At 36.0% G+C, this 22773-nt stretch overlaps 1 protein-coding gene across 2 annotated transcripts in view; it reads right to left on the bottom strand.

The window, feature by feature from the left end:
- The window catches only part of EFL1 (elongation factor like GTPase 1), a 68437-nt gene that overhangs the window by 12650 nt on the left and 33014 nt on the right, over positions 1-22773 (bottom strand). For both annotated transcript variants that reach the window (XM_050309921.1, XM_050309920.1), the window contains 3 exons: positions 9124-9255; positions 6510-6657; positions 2071-3068 (listed from right to left, as the gene is read on the bottom strand). In XM_050309921.1, the coding sequence (XP_050165878.1) occupies positions 2071-3068; positions 6510-6657; positions 9124-9255 (1278 nt within the window). The remainder of the gene's footprint in view (positions 1-2070; positions 3069-6509; positions 6658-9123; positions 9256-22773) is intronic.

The raw sequence follows: 22773 nt of genomic DNA, 5'->3' as shown, positions 1-22773 counted from the left end.
CCAGTAAAGTCCTGTCCCAACTACATTTCACTGACACATTTAAAATGAAAAGGCAGTCTACCTTTCAGTCTCCAGAACACAAGAGAGAAAGTAAGAAGAGTTCAAAAGGTAGGAATATCGGCAGGCAAAAGCTAGTAACAATAATTAAACACGTGATACTAGTTCAGAACATTCTTCAGCTTTTGAGGCTTTACACAGGACTTCCATAAAGCAGGAATGTGCATAAAAATGGATTTTTCCAGTGAACTAACTAACTGTAGAAATAAGATGCTCAAAGTACATCAAACAGCAGGTGTATGCAGGACCCAAATCTATACCCAAGGCCCATTACACTGGACATGTATAAGCCTGTAACACATCCCTGTGTTCCCCTCTCCTTGTTCCTCTCCTCAGCTCCAGTTCAGAAAAGTCTGACGGAAAAAGCTTTATAAACTGAGAACTCTCCCAGAAGCTAATATCTGAGAAACAAGCAGATCAATATGAAGACATATTAAACTTCACTGGCTATCAATGTATGGAATGCCAAGGGGAAGAATAAAAAATACAAAAGCCAGTGGTTTCTCACATGTCAACTGCCAAGCCTGACTGGACAGCAGGCATGCTTTTCACTTCCCCTAATGAGGATGCAATTTATTAGCTTAAATTTCCATAATAAAAATTAAACCCATGAATTTGCAATGAAGTAAGTGCATGTCTGTGGCTATTACCCCACTACTCACATTCATTAGATTGGACTAATTTGCTTGCATGTCTGAGTCCTAAATTACACTCATTAAAAATATATATACATGCATTAGAAAGCCATGCTTCCATTTGGGTTTATGGCACAATTGATGTGCATGTTAATACCCTCATTGCAAACAATCATGCTTTTTGGGTAGTGAGTATTTTGGAAAACAGCAATTTGTATATACAGTGTTTTTGTGGTTTCAAAATTGGTATCTTCCTTACAGCTTGATGTAGAGATAACACATAACACTACAAAGTCTAGTTTTGAGAGGCATTCTTAAATTATCTTAAAGATAGTTTAAAATGCCAGAGTTCTATGTCATAGTAAATTGTGTTTAAGGGAATGTGTTATAAGCTTACCACAGGACACCTTTTGCCAGTATTGCCAGAAAAGAACAGGATCATCTATCTGTACCAAACAATTGCTCACTCAAAAGCATTTGTTTTCATTACATACAATTTTAAATTTTACTCTCTGGACCGCTATCATTATGCTTGTGTTATGATAAGATTTTTTACAACAAGTAACCAAATATTTAATTATTGTATGTGGGATATACTATAATTTCTGTCATGATTAGTACCATCAAAGTAAATTTGCCAACAGCTTAAATGCAATGGAGGTTAGTTTTAAGGAAAACCTTTGTACATTGGATTGGATTCAGCGTGTAAGCAACTCCCATGGAAAACTCCAAGAACAACTGTTAGGGTAAGTTAAGTGGTGTTTTAAGTAGGTCATAAAAACAAGTTTAAGTAGGTGTAAGTGGTAAGGTAATATAAGTGACACAATTTGGTGTGTACTGGGTTTGCAAAGTGATCTATTTGCATACCAGAAGAAGACAGATGCTAGTTAAAAAAACCAACCAAAATTACCAACTGGACTGCAACAATAACTTAATGTTCCTTTTCCTGATTTTATTTCTATATTATTTATTATATTACCTCAAAACATCTTGACATGGCATTAACTAAGATCGTGCACTCACTTTACAGACAGGACAGGTTTCCCATCTCTTCATTAATGCTTAAACATATGGGCAATATTCATGGTTACTGAAGTTGATATTACAAAAACTCCATAAAAGGCACCATTTTTGTATATTACACTTCCAAAAAGGTGTAGCACGGTTATTTATGCATATGTTTCAGACAACCAAGAATGCTAAATTTTCATTCAGAACAGTATAAATACTACAGTCTTTAGAAAGTCATTGAAAACTTCTGACAAAAAACTTCTGACAAAACTTTTAATCAAGTTATGCTTTCTGATTCGGTCTCATTGATAAAACCTCAGCTTGGAACTCAGAAAGCCTTGACAAAGGTTTAATTTCCCAGTCTTACCTAAAACTTCAGCCGTGGCCATGATTTCACACGTGTACATTGCTGCCATAAGCCTCTGGGGTTTCACTTGCAGCGCGTAACGACAAGCTTCCTTCATGGTGGCAATCAGCTGTCCAGAGAAGGGACCATAACAATCTGCAAGTAACAACTCTGCCTTGGGCTTACTGATTTTCTCAGGTGATTCTGTACCACTCTGATTCCTGTCCTGGTGGTCATTTGCACTCTGACCTTCGTCAGTGCTTCCTAGAGTATTATCTTCACTTTGTGGATGTTCTGTGGCATCATGTTCCCCTGAATCCTGCCTACTAGTTGACAGCGTATCTCCAACTTTATTTATTTCCCATTTTTCCACTATAAAACAAACACCCATGAGGGGTTCTTCACACATGGGACCTGAAAGTGTAGCCAGCTGAAATCCACTTACTATGCTGTTGTCAAAGTCTCGGTATTTACTCACTTCTTTCACAGTGTTCCCAAGGCACTGCCACACAGACCTTTTATAGCCCTCAAAATTATATAACAAAATATTAGGCCCACACTTCCGTGGTCCAAATGACCAGATCTGATCAACAGCATTTCTCCACTTTCTTCCCTGCAGATTTTTCTCCAACTTTTGTTTAAATTCTTTGATTCTATCAAGAGTCTTCTGATTTATCTCATGGGTTTTTTTATCTTCATTCAGAGATGTGTTGAGTTGCTCCATAGTTCGAATTAAGTCACTGTTTTCTTCAAGAAGTCGAGTTACCTCCTCAGGAAGTGGCATTGCTCTTACACTGAGAGTAGCTTGTTTATTTGGAGTAGATATTGTAACAAGCCCATCTGAATCAACCTGAACTCCTTCAGGAATTTTATTTTGGTCCTCTTTTGTTTGGTGTATGACAGCAACTTTCTGCTGTTTTCCTATCTCCTCATTCACCATGTCGACTTTTGGGGGTCTCGTGATTGTCTCTCGGAAGGGTATAATAGGTGCTGACACACTAATCTGTACCTTTGCAAACCTGTAAACCAAAGTTTGAAAATTAGTCTCAAAATTTTGAAAATATTTTTAAACCTGCGGGAGGTAGACAATGGCCTTAACGCGGAACAGATGTTCGTGAATAAATCTGATTGCAACACAGATTACTAGGTAACACAATTCAAACTCAAATTTTATGTACTTGAAAAAAAGAAGCATTGCCTTTTACGTCTTCAGAAATATTTGGAAAGGAACTGAAGAAAATAAAAGCAAAAGCATTGCTCTGCCTTCATAAATCTCTTCATAAATCACTGGTTCACCCACATCTTGGAAACTATGTGCTGCTGTTCTCTGCCCTCAAAAGAAATACAACAGAACTAGAAAAAAATTGATAATAAAGACGGTCAAAGGGACACAAGCACCAGCAGCCTTCAGATGCTTCAAGGGTACAAGAGAGGGTGCCAAATTTTGAGGGGCATGGGGAAGGCTCACTAGGATTAACTGACAGCCAAAATACAAAAGATCCTCAAACTGCAATCAGCAGAGGCCTGGGAAAGCATCACAGTTACTCTGATTTTACTCCTCCCAAACTGTTGTGGGCCACACTGCTGCAGACATGCTACTGAGCAAGATGGACACTCGATTTCAACCAGTACATCTGCTCATGCAGTTGAGGTGCCCCAAGAAGATGAAGCACTGGGTAAGCTGATCAGAGGTGACCCACATCTGTTAACCCAGTAGAAGTACTCCATCTTCAGCCAGGAGCACTTGGAGAGCTGATACTCCCATTTTTTCCAAACTCCTGGCACAGCAACGAGCACAAAGTTAACAGAAACATTTTTGTCTTTTCGGTCTGATAACCACTGTTACAAAAGTTTCATGATAAAAAGTGATGCTTTAACTTGAGGTGAAACATTTTAGGCATGTCAAACGTTATGAGTGATGGCAAGGAAAAAAGGAAGAATTATTTATTACATTTATCTGACAGACTCAAAGTTCAGTGTTGTGTGTCTTCTTAACCACTCAAGTTCTGAGCAGATTCATTAAATGACAACAAAAGGACTAACCAAAATTTCTTATGTTCTGGTAAACTTTGGCAGACAGATAAAAGAAGTTGCAGAGAAAAAGCAAATACAATTGTAAGCTTTATTTCCATGGAAATCAAAATTAGGAGAACTGTCCTTTTTGCAGTTCTTTCATGGACTTGCATTATACCAAAAACACAAACAGACCCCCTCCCCACATGCAAACACTACCTTAATTCTCTCTGTTTCTCATCCTGAACAGGGTAATTTAATCCCCTTGTGCTTAGTATTTGCAATGCTCTTTGGACAAAAATTATAAAAATTTCTATTGTAAAAAGCAGAAAATAAATGTTCAAAATTACGAGGTCTAATTTCTTACTCTATTCAAAAAGAGCTAATTGGGAAGAAAACAGAAAAACAAATTTAGCAAATTGAAGCAGAACATACATATTTAATAATTTAGATAAACATAGATGACTGATCTTTTAGCTGTTCCTATGTCTCTCCACATTTGTGACAATAAGTATCACATGAACATAATCTTCTAAATACACACTGGGAAAGCTAAAATTAACTATGTTCTTTTGAACAAGTCTGATTAAAATCTTGACAAAGATAATACAATGTAATTTGAATTCAGCAGAACCTCCTCAGTTGTTGTAATTAGTACAAAAACATCAACTTTGCAAAATCCAGTTGATGCAATTATGGTAGATGCTAACATCAGAATTCTGCACCACTGCTTCAGGTGTGACTTTAATATTGTGAATAACCTTTCCCAATATTTTGGGGGAAAACTTGTAGCTCACATTTCAAGGTTATTCTATGCTGCCTCAATCCCTAGTTCACAATTTGCTATTCCAAATTATGCAAGTTTAGAAGAATTTAAATATTAGTACAGCTGACACTTCAGAGCACAACTTCTCCTCTTCACGCTTTAATAGTTAACTAGTGCAAGTTTACCACTGTCAGAATTTACATGGAACCCATGAGGAATGGAGCAAGACAGGGATCCCATTCTGGGCTTTTCCTTCTAGAAAACTGGGAGAGAAGGAAGGGACAATTCTTGTCCTACAAGCCAGTATGTGGGGGATGGCAGCTAAGATATGCCCAATCCTCAGAGATGAATTAAAGGAGCAGGAGCCAGTAAACACACTTGTTCCCAGCTCCTTTTGGGAGTGGTACCCAACTGAGAAAAACAGTAATCAAGAACCACATGTCAGGCAGGACAATGGTGGGAGCCCTGCTGGTTTGTGTCTGCAGGTGTTTCTTGTTTTTGCTGACAATCCCTCAAGCCCAGAGTGGTTTTGGGCTTTGGTAGTTTGGAACACTGACAAGATTTTCTTGAGGAATACAGCTAAGGGACACAAAATGGTCACTTCTGACAGTTTATCATTCTCTTAACAAAGGCCAAATTAGACGACAATTCATAAAAAACCCAAAATTACACACACAAAACTAAAGGTTAGGAATGTAAATATAGGGACTGCTACTAGCTGCTCACTGTAATCATATTTTCCTGTCACGTGGCTATTATTTTATGATTTTTTTCAGATTTTGGACTGCTGCCAATAAGAAAGGCATTTATACAATCTTGCTATGCAAACTGCAGCTAAAGAGAGGCACAAAAAGTTTTGCTTTAACACATTACATTTAAGGAGGGTGTATTAATAAATACTACTGTTTTTAGAAGTGGTAAAACTGTGTTGCACTAAGATGTAATGAGGATAACCATTAAAACATACTTTCAATTTTACAACTTCCATAAGAAATGACGGTTCCCTGATATTAACCTGAAATGAGTATGGGTACAGTAACATCGACATTCAACAATACATCATCAGGTTTGCTTTTGGTTTAGAAGGAAAACAACAGTAAATGTATGTGGCAGAATTACCAGGAATGTTTTATGAAATGAAGTTATAGGAAAAGATTATTTCAGACAACTGTTCTTTTTTCATTTGAAGAAACAGAGTATACTGAATATACGCACATATGCCTGCAAAAGATATTGCTCATGAATGAGAACAGATTAATATTTGAAAAAAATAATAAATGAGAAGAGAAAAGGAATGGGATAGAGTGTGCACATACAATTTTAGTCTTGGTGATTTCTAATTTTTGAGAGTTCATTTATGAGACATGATGCCTCTCAGTTTTTACTTTGTACAAACACTACATTACATTCCTAACTGGCCTCCTAAACCTACTGCAATTTATAATTTCCAGAAAGTGCCCAAAAGATTAATAAGATGTATAGAAGTGATAAGCTAGTGGCTTCTGCCCAACTGTAGATAATTTCATAGCTACAAAAAGGCACATTTATGACCCAATGTTAAAAACTGCTGGTGGATAAAGCTCTATTTTACCAGAATATAAATCAAAGATATCCATCTGACAGAGAAATACAACAGACACCTACTGAACCAAAAATATTTCTTCCTACTTGCCCCTCTAACCTTTCTTTCAGGTCATCCAAGCAACGCTGAAGATGAACTTCTCCTGCTGTCACCAGCACATGTTCTCCTGTCTCCTGGATTAAAACCTGCACACAAGGATCAGCTTGGTTTAAAAGCTTCATCCCTCTGACCAGCTGAGGCATCTCACCTGGTAAAATAAGATATTATTAACAAAGTAATACTGGATAAGGAATACTTGAAATAGGATAGACTTAAACTTAGAAATAGTAAAACTCGTTTTTAAGAAAGACTAAACATAAATACTTATTTTAGGAATACTCAAAAACTTTCAGAGAGGCAAATTTCTGCTTATGAGTCACAGAGCGGTATGGTTTAAGAGCAGCAACTGAAAACATAAGCTGTACTCAGAATTTGTCACCAACAATTTATATACTGATGATGAAATCCACACTTAAATGGATTGCACATTTTTTGTTTGTGTAGCTTTACAACAGGTTTAGTATAACAAGCCAGCTATTGACTATGACTGTGCTATGTTGCTTCCTATATACAATTAATTTCAGATACAGCTCATAAACAGTTCACGACCAATAAAACCCCCTGAATTTTATTGATACGAACTGATTAAAAAATTCAGGACTTCACTCATCATTTTCACAAATTATCAAATTATAACCTTTCTTATTTATTGTAACTGTTTAATGTCATCTTTCAGTAAATTATTGTATTTCCTTACAATCTTTCATGACTAAGTGTAGCAACCTCTAAATTGCTAATACTGAAAATGCTCCAAATACATAAATAATGACATATTAACTTTACTAAAATAAAACTAAAAAGCATTCCATATGGATTACTTATACGGCATAAGAGCAAATGAAGCACAGGAAGGATTTTAAATTAGCTGGAAGCCACTGAAAAGCTTTAAAGCAATTAAAACCTGAAAAGGGGAAAATCAGGAATGTGAGTGCTTTTCAGTGAAACAAATCACAGCTGTCCCTAAAATGAAGGTGTTTAAAAAGAGTTGCCTTAAAGTTAATGGAGAATGAACAGCCACAGCTGAGTCAAATTTGGTTAGATTACATCAAAGCTATGCATAAGCACCTCATGTCAGCAGCCTTTCATAATGAATACAATTTAAAAAAATTAATTATGAATCCTTTTTTTATTTTACATGCATGTTAAAGAATACCCACAGGCTTTCTAGGAATGCATATTCATATTCAGAAGGAAGAGTGGCATTAAACTTGTCATTCACTTGGAGACTATTAAATGAAATATGATATTGTATATTTACTGCTAAGCTAAGGGTGTAATAAAAAAGTACCCTTTAAAAACAAATATAAAAATAAACAAAAAGGGAGAAAAACATAGTGTTAGTTCACATGGTTAACACAGATGAACAAAGACTTTGAACCTTCCCTTCTGCATTTACTCTCACAGACTGATGAGCACTTTTTATTTTTTTCTTTTAGTGCTTATGGTAACCATACAGAAAGATTTTGGCATGAATGTGAAGACATGCAGTAAGTTCGTAAAACATACCCAGGGAAATAATTTATATTTATTTGAGTCATTCTTCCAAATAAGCAGATGCAGTTTTGAAGCAAGTTTGATGTGGCAATCCAATGCACCCATATGTGACAATGTGCTAGAGCCACCTTAAGATTACATACAGCTCACTGGGCAATTGATTGCTTTCAAGCTGAGCCTGCAATCCAAATCTGGTTTGCCTTCCTGTTGTTGTTGCAAGCAGCAGTGGATTTTCAGGAAACTTTCCTAAGTATAGCTACCTTTCAGACTTCTGTCCCCCTAAAAAATTTCGTTCAAATCACAGACTCAGAAGTTAACAAGGAGGGGAAACTATGTAATGGCGTAAAAATGATGTAACTTCATTTTTTAAGGAAAATAATTATGCCCAAATTGGTCAGTAATTCTAAAATTACATTCCTTTAACATTTAACTTAACATTTTAACATTTACCTTAATACTGCACTCAGCAGACCCAGTAATTTCCAATACTTTCAAAACTGCTTTAACAAATGCAGGATGTACAATATATGATTATCTGTTACTCAAACACACATGAAACAAATAGCTGCTAAGCTGTCCAATCACTTTCTAAAAAAACATATAATCTTAGTGTTCGACTATTTTGCAACTGAACATAACGCCAGTTATTTTGGTTCTACTAACACCACAACAACAAATGGAAATTGGGCTGAAATTCAAATAAAGCCAGAGATGTACCACTCTGTGGTTTGGAGGAAGGGATCAGTGGGAGGCCCTACTGCAAATCTGTACCACGAGCTTAATGATACAGCAGAAAGGGAAAACCCACAGATCTACTTACCTTCACAGTAAAGGAATACTGAACTTTTAGCACCATGTGGTGTCTTAATTGTGGAACAGCTAAGTCTGACCACAAAAGGGCACAACAAGGTCTCCCGTATCTCCTCACCTACTGAGACATGAGCGAGCCAGCTGGAACAACTCACACACAGCCCTCTAGACAACATATATATTCAATTTATACTGGGCTAGTCTCTGACTCAGTGGCTAAATCATAAACTAGACAAATCACTAAGGGTGAGAAGCTGCATTACTACCACACCGAATTTGTGTTCCTATCCCTGTTCTCCTTTAAACCTACTTGGATGCTTTGGTTCAACAGCCACCCGCACAATCGGCGTCGCTTCAAAGTTGAGAGGAGTAAATGGTGGACAAGCAGGTGATGTTGACAGTGTTGCAGACTTCAGCACAAAATCTTGCAGGCCTCCTATTCCTAATAGTAAGTGGAAAAAAAAGGCACAATCATCAAGTTAAAAAAAGGCCAAAATTATTGTAATTACAAAAATAAGATCCAAAAACTCCTCGCTGTTCATATAAAGTATCTGCTAAAATATTTGTGCATAAACTGGGTTGTCAAGTCTCTGGTGTGACATTTGATATTCAGTCTCTCAGTTCCCACTGCAGTCCCTCAGTATTTTAAAAAGGCATGTTTATAGCTCTGAAGAACAGAAAGGACATGAGGACTTTTTTCCCTTCTAGTATGTCCAAGCCTTTGTACAGCTCAGAGACAATTCTGGTGTTTTAAGTTTAGAAGAATTTGGACTGCAAGAGCCCTCCAATGGTCATCTAGTCCAACTTGCAGTCCAAAGAAGAGCTAACTTCACAGTTGCTCAGACACTTATCCACTCAAGTTTTAAAAACTTTTAATGATGGAGATTGAACAGTCTCTGTTGCCAAGCTCTTTCAGTGCTTAATTATTACTATTGTGAAGAATGCTTTTTTTTCCTTCCCACCCCCTCATGCCCATTTGGGATTCCCTTTTTTTTCCAACTTGATTCTTGTAAAATTTAATTTATTGCATAGTAAGCTATTAATTCTCATCATAATACATTTTATAATGCTGGCAAGTTGAAGAAAAGTGAGCTAAAATTGTAGTGATAAGAAAAAATATAGAAAAAATATTAGCTATAAATCTGCAAAATAGCTGCTGTAAATGCATATTTAGTCTTGGCTGGCTGGCACATTTAAGAGAATTTGAAATTATTGCCTTCAAATTCCTAACCAACAGGACATCATTCATTATTTAGTCAAAGCTATAAAATCACAACTGGAAGTGTTTGAGTAATACAGACAACAAATAAAGCTGATATCAATATATACAGTCACTTTTCCTGATGCTCCTTCAATCACAATCAGAGTTATAATACTTCCAACAGAGTATAAATTAAACATTATGAGAAAACTGAAACCTTTAGCTCATGATCTATACCTGCTTAAAAATTACATTCACAGTGTAGACTGCAGTACATTTGTGCTCCTTCCTTCTCATTCTCTCCTACAAGCCCAAGGAGAAGTTCTTAACCCCAGCTCCCCATTATCACCCTAATATGCTTCCAGGTTCTTCTTTTTGGCTTAGCTTTCTTTATTTCATGCCAGAAACAAAGAGGGTCAGCTTCCACCCTATGAGATCATGAGGGATTTGAGTTCTGAAGGAGTCAGTTGCTGCAGAGTTCTCATCTGTGGAATCAGGCTGTTTCTCCGGCTCTGGGGGCCTGGCCAGCAGGGAATGCCAAAACCCAAAATGTCATTATATAAGAAAACCTGCCTCAAAATAACTGGAAGCAGAACAACATCCAACAGCTTTAAATGCAGGATTTCAGATGCTACAAAGAAAATAAATCTGTATAAACTCTGTGTTGCACCTGACCTATGACCAGCATGTATTTCCTCTTTTTCACTTATTCAACATGTGGTTTGAATGAAAAACAAATGCTGGATCATCATCACCACCAGGGACTGAGAAAAGGGATGGGTCCATTTTATTCTGATCTTCTCCAGCTGGTAGAAGGAAAATGATTTAGAATGGGAGGTGAACAGCCTCTTTTCAGTGTAATGTGAAGCAGAGAAATAAAGTTACCAAATCTTACTTCAGATAGACTCCCTTTTTTCTTAACACATTACTGCACTCTTACTGCCATGAAGGAAACGTGAAGGTTTTTGCTCATTTGTTTCACATTTGAAGGTATAAATACATGAAATACACGAGTGTCTGGCACCAATACTACACTAAAAATAATAAAAAAAAAATTGTCAGTTTTCATGAAAATCTGTTAGGCTTACAACTTGAGTGTTTTAATTGCTGAACAATGTAAGCTAACACAGTAGCGTCCAGCCCTGATGAATGTTTAATTTACAAATTCTTAGTCACAAATGTTGGAAAAAAATCCATAAAGATTCTTGGACACTTTGTTGCATAATATGATTACTAAGTAACTGCTAACATGTTTTCTGAATAATATTAGAAGAAGGTGTAACAAAACTAATTCCAAGATACCATACAACATATCAGTGGAAGATTTCTATTAATTATGCTGATACATAAATTTAAACTTACTTATTGTCCAGCCCACTGAAATTTACATATACTACTTGAGATCACAGATCTCAGATGTGTATTCGTATGTTACTTGAAAGGTCTTAGAAAAGTCACTTCAAAATTAAGCTTATAAATATGCCTCCCCTTTTAAGACTATTTTTGTCCTGTTCAGCCATTGAAGAAAGCATCATTATAATACACACATTTGACTTCACATTTATTTTTGTAGTGCAATAATTTTCAAAAGTAAAGGAACTAAAGGTAAAAAAAAAAACTTAGAAAAGGAAGGTGAGACAAACTACAGCTTTTATTTTAGGTTAGCTTAAAGAATGAAACACTAAAAAGCATGGCAAGTATTTTTGAATAGTCATTTCTCAAAGAAGAACAAAGTCTGCAAAGTATGCAGTCTGTCACACAAATAAACATGCAGGCTGGTAGACAGCAGTTTGTTGTACATTGCTTTTATTTATTTATTTTTAAGAAAAGCTGGAGTTAGAGCATCAGTAGGAATTTTTCAATGTGAGTATGAACATGATCAGGAATTTACTTCTCTTTATTAACTCTACCTGTGGTGTGTCTCCTCATTTCTGTACAAAAGACAATGTTGAATTCCGACTGTTTGGGGAAGTGTGTAGGTTTCAAAGACAGAAGAGTTCATTAAAACCTCCTTATTAGAAATATCACATGCTTTGCTATATACTGTGTAACACCACTCCTAACACTGCTCACAGCAGCAAAGACTTTTCTTCCCTAAAAAGAGTCAAATCACCTTTGCAGATTTTAAGGCAAAGAGCCATACATACTAAAGAGTTACTACTATATTTTTTTGGTGCATAGTCCTGTTGCAATTAAGGAGATTATAGCACAGAAAACCACAAACCAAGCTACCCATGATGAAAAGCCAAGCCTACCGAGGGATACCATATGAGGTTTGACAGTATGAGACTAGACTGCTTTTTCTTAAATTCGTCATCTAAATGCTTTGCTCCAACTGCAGAATAACATTTTTGTTTTAAAAAGCATTCCCACATACTGCTGGTCAGAGAAACACGGGGCCTGAACCCAACTGGACTTGAATAATAACAGGCATTGAAAAATCCTACACTTCAGGACTCTGACTGAAAGGAAGATAATTTTACAAAGCTTAACTGGCTAGACTTATTATGGGCAGATATAATTTTAAAAAGAGTACAAATTAACACTCTTGTCCTAAAGAAGCCAACCCTACACATAACTGTTTATCAAACTGATTTTTGCTAGCATAAATTAAGAGTACTGTCCACATTTACATAAATGTAACCAGTTGCTTACATTTTACATATACTGTACTCACATTTTACATAGACTATATTCAAATAACTGAAAAATCATTCATAGTGACCTGCAATAAACGTATTTCAAAGTATTAAAGTGATTATTTCAACAGGAACTGTCGATCTGTAAGTTCAAAAATAAGACTTCCTCTTAACAGACTAGAAACTTAATAAAGACTCTGAGATAATGTTATGTAAGACCTTCTGAGTCTGGTGCTTTGTCCTTTAAAAGTAGATCAAAATGATGGTTCAGGGAGAATTATTACATAGGTGGTGAAATATAAGATTTACAAAGGTCCTTCTTTTGCTGAGTCCCTTCTCTTACTTGCCCTAGAAAATAAGAATACTAAATCAAGTATATACCTACTTGTATCACCAGATATTAAATGACAGAAACTAAAAGGTAAAAAGAGATAAGAACATCATGACTGAAATTTTCAAAAGGAGTAGGAGTGTTAAGACAAGTTTCAATTTACCTTTCACTTCTATGTCTTACTGGTAACCACTACACCTTAGACAATAATTTTGCTGCCTTCACAGATAAAGTATGCTTTTCCAGCTGAATTCAGTTACAAAGATCTGAACATATAACAGATCAATTTCAAGGTACATGTAATTAGTTTCCCTTGATGTAGAAAGATTTAGCATTTAATGTTCTTTCAAGTTGCAAAAAAATGAAGCAGATACCACCACCATAAGCTTAAGTTTTTCAATCAGATAAGGGAATAATTCAGTTTGCAGTGTGAAAACTCAAACAAAGAAGAATGAAAGCTGTTTAAATTTTAACTTCTGCCACATTGTTACTAGCCTCAGCACATTAGTTCAGTCGATCTTTATCTTCTCTCACTGATGATATCACCACTTAAGAATCCTTAGCTGCTTTGGAATGGAGACATGTCAAGCTTTGGACTAACACAGCAAGGAACTAAGTAAAGCAAAAAGCCAACGTTAATCTTCCCAGTTAAGGCTCTGTCTCCACCGAAATCTATCATTTCTTATCAATGATATCTGTTTAGAAAGACTAAGACCTTACAATATGTAAAGCCTCCTGGTTTAAATGCTCCATGCACTTCACTGTGTACCAGTGAAGGCAGACCATGCAGGCTCCTCCATAATTCATGTAAAAGGGGGCATGATGCAAACTTCTGTAAATCTACACAATCTGAAATCTCAAAGCAAGCATAAGCCTTTTGTTTCAAAGGGACTGTACAAATAGACTAAGACCTCTATAATTTTCTTTGAGCAGTAATACAAATACTTTTATTCCTCCCTAGTGAGAGACATTTTAAAAGAAATATTTTTTAAAGGTGCTTTAAAAAACATGTATGATAAAATAAATTTCACAAATCCACCTTAAAAGTATGATTGGCTCTTAGATGTTTCCAGTTTCTCCTCAAAGTAAATAGGCTAAAAGCCAAATAAGACAAAGAGAAGGACCAAATATATTTGCCAAATAATATTAAAATAATAAAAAATTAAGGAAAACAGCTCTGTGTCAATCATCATTCTCCTTCAAATCCATTCAAATAATTCTGCTTTCCCCAATATGTAGCATAAGACAAGAAACATTAGCACACTGTTACCTATTAGGGTGACTAATACTACTACCCATAATTAAAAAGAAAAAAGATTTTGCAAAGGAAAACTGGCTTTTGGTAGGATTAAACTCAGTTACAATAGTATGCCTTTCATATTTCAGGAATCTTAAAATGTTTTACTAATCACTGGAATTAAATGACAGTAACTGCAGGGACTTTGGACAAGTAGCTACTATGACTTAAGAATACTTTGTATTATACATTTATCACCTCAGATCTTGAGCATGTTTCTCTTGAGTCTCATGGGCACTGCAGAGAGACATCTGAGGGCAGAACTTGACCTTTCTATATTAGAAACTGTTTCTAGAAGGGAAGGGAATGTAAATCAAGACACAGACCACATTCTACTTGAGATTTCATCAGCTTTTTCCATAACACACACCACATGTTAGCACAGATTGCCGGTGAGCCTCCTCATCTCTAATTGTGCACTTCCCCCTCAATTGTTCTTACTTGCTTCTGAGGCAAGTGAAATGGCTTGTGTGGAAAACAGAACATTGTAAGGTATGTGCATAGTTTCAGCTGCTCTCAGTACTTTGAAGTCATGTTACAGAAAAAGGTTAGTTCAACATTTTCTTTTGTATTTCACTTCCTTTTCCCAATGTGCTTTTTTTTTCCCCCAACTGAATCTCCAAAAATCACCATTATCCAACTGACTGTAGAACCCTCTGTCCCAGATTCTTCATGAGTTTCCAAGGAACAAGCTCTACCTGAGCACGTGCTAGAGATTAACATGAACTCAAGTCCTCAATACAAAAGTGCTAAATTGTAATGTAATTGTAATACTTTACTTTTACTTTGCTTCACAGCACTTTGAGGGGAAACTGAGCATAACTTTCTGATCAGGTGTGAGTAAACTCAGCACATGATTAATAATGTTACTGCACAATTCCCTCTCCCCGAGGGGCATAATCGTGTGATAAGACACTAAATGCAATAAGTGACTTTTGACACAAGAAGCAACTCAATGCTTTACTATGAATGTTCCAGGAGTAAAGGATGAAAAAGTGCTGGAGCACCCCACTGAGTTCTTCTAGGAAAAAGAATAAAGCTGTCTGCTTTGAGAACTACAAGGAAAGCAATAATATGGTCTAATGGCATGTTCCACTAAAAATGTCCTATCACTAAATTATAGTTTCAAAAAGGGTTGCAAACATATATAAACAAGCATCATTTATCTTCTGCTGAGTGTCTTTGGGGAAAAATCCTGTGTATTTCATTAGGCATTAGACTGTATGATAATAGACATTTCCTATTGACTGAGCTGACAATTGTAATTATGAACATTCCTATATTTTTCTCAGATTAGACTATGAACAATTTCAAGGACTCTATAGAAAAAAACCCTTTACATTAAACAGTAACATTTTTAAAATGTTACAGTGAATGGCTGGAGATTTACCTTCATTCACTCTTTTATGTGAAAAAGCTGACACCAAAGATGAGTCAGAAATTTGCCTGCTAAAATACAAATTTACCTTGAAGTAAACAGAATTAAACCAAAATCAGTTGACATTCCAAATCTGGCTTCTGGATTTACAAATTCTTCTAGTCAAGATGAAATACTGATTTCCTTAAGCTGCTTAATGAGACAAATAAATACAGAAGATGAAAGTATTTCAAATAATGATGTTTTTCTTATGCTACAAAATTATTTCATTTGTCATGTCATACTAATTTTTGGAGCTCAAGACTCAAGAAAATTATCCTGATGTTTAAATATTTATGTTTAAGATTCATTTTAGCACAGAAACTTAGAAATTTCATACTTAGATCTGTAACATGCCCCCATCCCTCTTTACGTATTATGAAATCAATGCACTTGTAGCTCTAAAGAAAAAAAAAAAAAAAAAGGAAAAAAAAAGTCTTGACTCCAATTGAAGCTCCTTTAATCTTTTAACTGTAAAGTATTCTTGGTAAAGGAACTAAACAGTACCTTCTGTGGTTTTATTAAACAGTAGCTGTCCTCAGCAGTATGCATGTCATGTATTTTGCCTGAGCCCACATATTATATATAACCCCTTTCCACACACCAGCTCAACTTCACATCCCTTGAAAGCAGCGAAGAACAGAAAATACGTGGACAGATCTTTGCACAGTGTGACCACATAGGCACTGCAACTCACTTCAGTTAGCCTGTACATCGAATTAATGCTTCCATTACTGCATGTGGAAACCATTTAGCACCACACAAAACCCTTCAAGTGTTTCTGAAATACAACCCAAAATTTAGATTTATAATTAGTTTGGATAAATTATTCTAATTTGACCTGACAGCAACACATCTGAATTTACTTAATTTTTTTTTTTAATTACTACCAGAACTTCAGAGGCAATTCGTAACAGTTATTGTCCCAAATAAAAGGAATTTAGGTATAAATAGGTTTTAACATATTTACTTTGATAATCTACAAGTCTTTTGAAACACTGGTTTGTTGTTGTGTTTTGGTTCTTCTAATTTAGCAATAGTAAATGTGTATAGTAAATAAACAAATACAATTGCATATTGTGCTAGAAAAAGACTAGTTTTTTTGGAGCATCCTATGAAAGGAAAAAAGTTGCCCAGCAATCCTCTAAAGAAAAGGAAACGTTCTAGAGAACAGAGTATTAACTATACTCTAAAGGGAATATATGTACTTTTTTGTGAAGATGGGAAATGTTTCACAGATGTAGCTCCAGACACCTCCCTCCACTGCTACACAGATAAACACATGCTGGTCATCTACTGACAATTCCTTTTGGTAAAACAAGAAAAGTATTTAACAAAAAAAGAAAAAAACAGTTCTTTTGTTTGTAATTCCCATATTGAAATTCTCCAAGACTTCAGCTATGACATTCCCATGTGACTTGTCGAGGACAGAAAAAGACAGGGCCACTGACCCTTCATAAAGCTGTTCTGCACATAATTACAAATTGATAATAAATCTCATCCTTCAAGAAAACTCAAGAAAATATTGAAGTATTTGGTAGAATACCTTAAGTTAGGCTATTAATACCTAACTAAGTTAGCAAAAGGAACATATACTAAAAGACCTACAGTTCGTCATACTCAATGTAGCAGAAGCAAAGGCAAATCTCCAGCACTTGTCTAGCAAAGACACAGTTGATATTGTGTATATTTTGGACATGAAAAGGAGAAAAAATTATTTAATTTTTTTTAAAATCAACCTCTCTATATTAGAAAATATATTAGAAGAAACAGAGCAATTGTATATCAGAAAAAAGTAGAGCAATTGTAATTCCACACATTTGTGGGACCACCATCAATAACTCAAGCTGTGCATACATACTCAGTTCTGGAAACAGATTAAAATAGGATCATTAACAGATTATATATCAGAAGTATTAATCAAAGCAATCACTTCTCACTTTATCTCAATGTTTTTTCACCTACATTGAAATGTATTTAGATATTCAGAAAGCAGAGGAGGGTGAGGCAGCAGCCTGAGGCTGAGAAGGGAAGCATGGAATCAGTTGTGCTCTGTCAGATTGAGCATGAAAAGTGTTTAACATTAGAAGAAAGGAGATGGAGGCAAAGCCTTTCTATTTCAAAATGTAGCAAAGTGCAATATTTATTTCTAAGTAGACACTGGGAAGATGTAAAACCCCATACAATATTTCAATATTTTTATGAGAGTACCGGAGCAAGATGCAAAAGAGCAAAGATCTAAAGTACATTAGGGTTTTGAGCACAACAGAAAATTGAATTCTTCTAATTTCTTGACCAAATGTTTTCCACAACAGAGCATAATAATTAATCTCAGCTAAAAACCCACAATAACATGAAATGATTTCTTCATAAATCAGATCAGTTATAGGATAGCCTAACAACCAACTGAAAATACCATTTTAGCTTTTATTCAGCTTTAGTAAAGTCTCCTGAAAATGGGCAGACTTCATGTATATACTGTTTTCTTAAACTGAAGATTATAAAACATAAGTAACATCTGTTACTTCCCAGAATCAATTATAAGTGGTGTTCAAATTAATGAGGCCTTCAGGCACTGATCTTGCAAAGAATTAATTTTAATCTGCAGAACTCTTGGAGGTTTTGTCATGTTTGTCTAGAAAAATCTACATGAACATATTGCTACAAGTTCTGCCTTACATATCCTGGGTACATGGGGAATTCAGAATCTACTACTAGAAGTGTCAATTACAAAAGACAATGGCACTTAGTTTAAAAGCTCATTAAATTTTGTCCATCCTTGTGCTGGTTTTAGAATTTAACTGTAGAAGTCCAATATACTTATTTTTCATCACTTAAAAAAAGAATATGAGACCTTTATCATTCAATATATGAGGCAAATGCAAATACAGACTGATCAGTTAAGAGGATATTTCAGACATCACGAGCAGAAGCTGCACACTCATTACCAAATGTGTACAATATCCTGTGGGAAATGCCTGAGTCACTGACCATTTATCCTGTTAACTTGTAAGACATGCAAGTAACTAATTAAAATTCAATTTTCCAAGGCCTGACCCAATGCCTAATGTTCTCCCTTAAAGGCAACCTCCCCACACCCCCAACACATCTGCCCATAAGTGATTTATGCCTGCTGACTTTGTTGCCTTGGGAAATACGGCCTGGAGTGTTCCAGAGCACCATGAATAATGGACCATTTCAATCTGCATTATGCAGAAGTTGATGTTTATTTTAAATATAATAATTTTCAACAGGGATAAAGAAGAATATAAAATTTAACTCCCAAGCTAAAAGAAACCTTTAAGTAGCTCGCTTGTAGTTATACAAGCAATAATATTTTGGGGAATAATTAAAGGAATCTAAGTAAATAAAGCACCTTTCCAATGTCTCTGATTAGGACTATTTGACGTGATGGGTGTTCAAACAGATGGCACGAGAGGGAACAGGGGATGTCTTAAACACACTTGTTATATCAGCAGCCTAGGAAGTTACTGATAATGAGTTATTTATCATACATTCCAGTTTAACAGCAAAATTAATTCACAAATAAACAGAAAGTGCATTCAAATTAAAACAAACAAACAAAAAAAGCAAAATGCAAAGAAGTTGCTGCCAGATGAAAACCTATGAATGGGCCATTAATATTTATCTCAGTTTGAAAGATGGAGATATGCTCCAAACACATCAAATAAAATCTAGCTAGAATAGGGACAAATTTTTAGTGAAACGTGAAGATGGAATTCCAGAAAGTTATTTCAAAACACACAAATTAATCATTGACAAAACTACCTAAGAAATGTAAAATAATAAAATTCTACAGAAAACCTTCTGCTAGCCTTTCATTATTGTGGCTAAAACAGGCTTTTGTTACAGCAGTAAAAAAATTTGTATTTTCCCCAAAAATCAAAACTATATTTAAATCATGTATTTTACAAGTCAGCTTCACATTAAGTATTTTTGCCAGTCTGCCTCTGTGTAAACTAAGCATACTAAATTCATGTATATTTAAAGTGAAAAGAACCTGAAAGTTAGGACTGCTCCTTATCCCCTGAAATCTTTTTCCCCAAGGCAAAGAAGACTGTCATTTTCCCCCCTAATTTCTGATTACTTCTGTTAATGTATCATTGAGAGTTATTACTGTAATTTGCAGTCCATATTACTCTGACTTCCTAAAATATTGCAACATATTAACTTTCATTAGCTCTAGGTCAAGAAAAAAATGGGAAAAAATATACAGATCATTCCTAAGATAGGAGAATTCTTAAGACTAGTGTAGAAAGCCACATAATTGAATAGGGCCCTAAAACATTACTCTATCTCAAAATGGAGAAAAGAAATTAAATAGAAGTAATCTCGATTTTTAATGCCCCATTGCAAAAAAAGTAACATTATAATCAGATTTTATTTTGTTTACATCACATGAGTCTACATGCATTGAGAACATCCCTAACACTGCTCTCATTTGCTGCAAACTGGCAAGAGCCTCACACTGGCAAAAGATATCAGGGAGGGAACTTTGAGCTTTAACATCTCCACATTTGGAAAACACTTAGTGTTTAATTCCCTTTTTGACGCGAATAACACCAGACACTGAGTGCTTCATTTACACTAGAGCATAAAAGGAAAAGAGACCCCACCCCAAAAGGCAGTCAAACACAGTTGGGATGATCCAGCAGCCAGTTGCCCTCAAGAAGAGCTCGTCCCCTCCTCTGGCTTCCCAGCACCAGCATTAGCATTTGTCAGACTCTGGGTGGGACAATTCAGGATAGTAAATAAACAGAGCAAAACTATACTAATACAAAGCAATTTTCCCTCTTGCCCAATTTTCACTCCCTCACCTAAGCAAGCATTAACAGACACTGCTTCTGACTTCCAAAACCACGCAAATCAACCTATTAATCCCAGTGAAGCCCCTATAGCACGATGACCAACCCGAAGTGCAGGTTTAACAATCAGCATCTTATAACAACACTAGTTAAGAGACCTTTTTCTCCCCTCCCACTCTAACACAGAGAGCACAGCTAACACCTCTAGGTCCTGAAACAAGTTAATTTGTCTCCATGCCCTCTGTGCCCCCTCAAATCAGACCAGGCTGGCTGATGTTGTGCTGCCTAAGCAGAAAAGCCCACAGAGGAGGTATCATGTATCACCCACAAGCAACGGCAGTGGCTCTGCTGCTGCTCCAAGACAAAGCAAAACCCTGAAACACGCACACAAAAAAAGTCAGCTGCTTTTCTGAGCAGAAGGAGTGTGGCCATTTGCCACTTCTTGGTATGAGCTTTAAACTCCTTGGAAGAGTTCCAGGTAGATTCTTTTTTCCAGGTAGTACCTTTTCTACTAACAATGAAAAGCATTTCTGCTAAAAATGCCTGAGCACTGAAATTACTCTTTTTGGTTGAGAGGCAAGGCTTTCAACACAGTATGTCATACTTCCTGATGGGATTGTGGACACAAAAGAATCTGTTAAAAATGGAGTATGTTTTTAGTCCCTTTTCCAAAGTAAACGCAGCTCCTGTAATCACACAGGCTCCCCTCAACAACTTTTAAACATGTTGTCAACTTCCACTAACTCTACCAGTGAGAGAGAGGGGAGGGTTCAGGTGTAATTAAGTTCCCGCAAGTTATGTAAAATCATCGGCTGAGCACTGAAGGGAGACCAAAATTGGTGAGCTCACTGAGAGAAAGGGCAGGCAAAACACGGTCATTATATATCGCGCTTGGAAGCAGCTGCCTGGCGACCGGCATGCGCAGCCCGGCTGGCCAACTGGGACTCTCACAGCTCCGGGAGAGGCGTAGCTTCGGAGGGAAGCCGAGGATTTTAAGGACACCAGTCCACAGGAATCCAGGCTTTGTTAGTAACGCTGCTCAGAGAACTTTCTTTCTGAACATCACAAAACAATTAGTCTTTTGTGGAAAAAGCTCCGAATAATATAACCGTCAGGATTCCAAACATTTTATATCCCTTTCTGAAAGGAAGTGATTTAGCCAATGAAGCTTAAAATGACAGTAAGAGATAGACTGACTTATGCCCCATACATTAACTTAAACAACTGTGTAATTTATACATACTGAGCATGGTTTTTCTGCTTCCCCACCACTACACTGTCTTGGTGCAGGTCTGCCTACATTCAAAACACTGTGCTTAAACCAACATGAAGTGCCTTATAAAAACCTACCCACTTCAAATTTATTGGAGTGACTGAAATTACCTGAATTCTGTAAGAAAAAGCTTTGAGTCACATCTCAGCTGGGGTCCTTAACCTCACTGCAGTTCCCCTACTTAAATCTCACTGCTTTCACACAGGCAGGACTAGAAGCAAAGATGGCAATATAAAATTCTCACTACCAAATTTGGTGAATTATCTACCAAAATATGCATGGATAAAGGAAGGTCACCAAATGCAAAACCTCACAAAAAAGCCACCAGATATAGTCCATGATAGTCATGACAAAGCAGCAGCTTTGGAAAACTGAGCTTTTCATTTTTAAAAATCACTGCCTTGAATTTTGCCCATATACATAACAGACCTCCCTGGAGAGAATTAGACTGTAGGAAGAAAGAAATGTTAGAAAATAACCATACTTCTTTTAGTCTTAATTAGATGCAAAAGGGTCCCTGAATTTAGTTCCAGGCATTAAAACCAAAATTTCAAAACACAATCAAGTTAAGTCAGCAGTTGTTCTGCACCTTAAGACAAAAACTCAATGGTAACAGCCTCTCAAACATTACCCTTACATACCTATGATTGGAATTAAACAATTCTTTATAAATAACATTCTTAACGATTCGTATTCTTAAACATGGAAACTTTTATCTAGGCTTGCTATTTTCCAATCATACTGTTTTGACAATTAAATTACAATAGTTTTATTACTAGATAAGTACAAACGGAGTTGAGACACACACTGCTTGGCCTGCAAACTCTACAGACTACTTCCAGTAAATATCAACTTTTCCAATTATTTACGAAATTAAAAACCACCACAAACAATCTAAACTTTGAGCTTAAACTATGCAGTGCTGCCCCTTTAACACTGTTGTTTAGCAGTGCTCCACAGTTTGACATCAGTTGAT

This window comes from Myiozetetes cayanensis, unplaced genomic scaffold (genome assembly GCF_022539395.1).
Source record: "Myiozetetes cayanensis isolate MyiCay16 unplaced genomic scaffold, myiCay2020 scf14, whole genome shotgun sequence".
NCBI lineage: Eukaryota > Metazoa > Chordata > Aves > Passeriformes > Tyrannidae > Myiozetetes > Myiozetetes cayanensis.
Note: the sequence above shows the minus strand (reverse complement) of the source record. Positions and strands in the feature narration are given on the sequence as shown.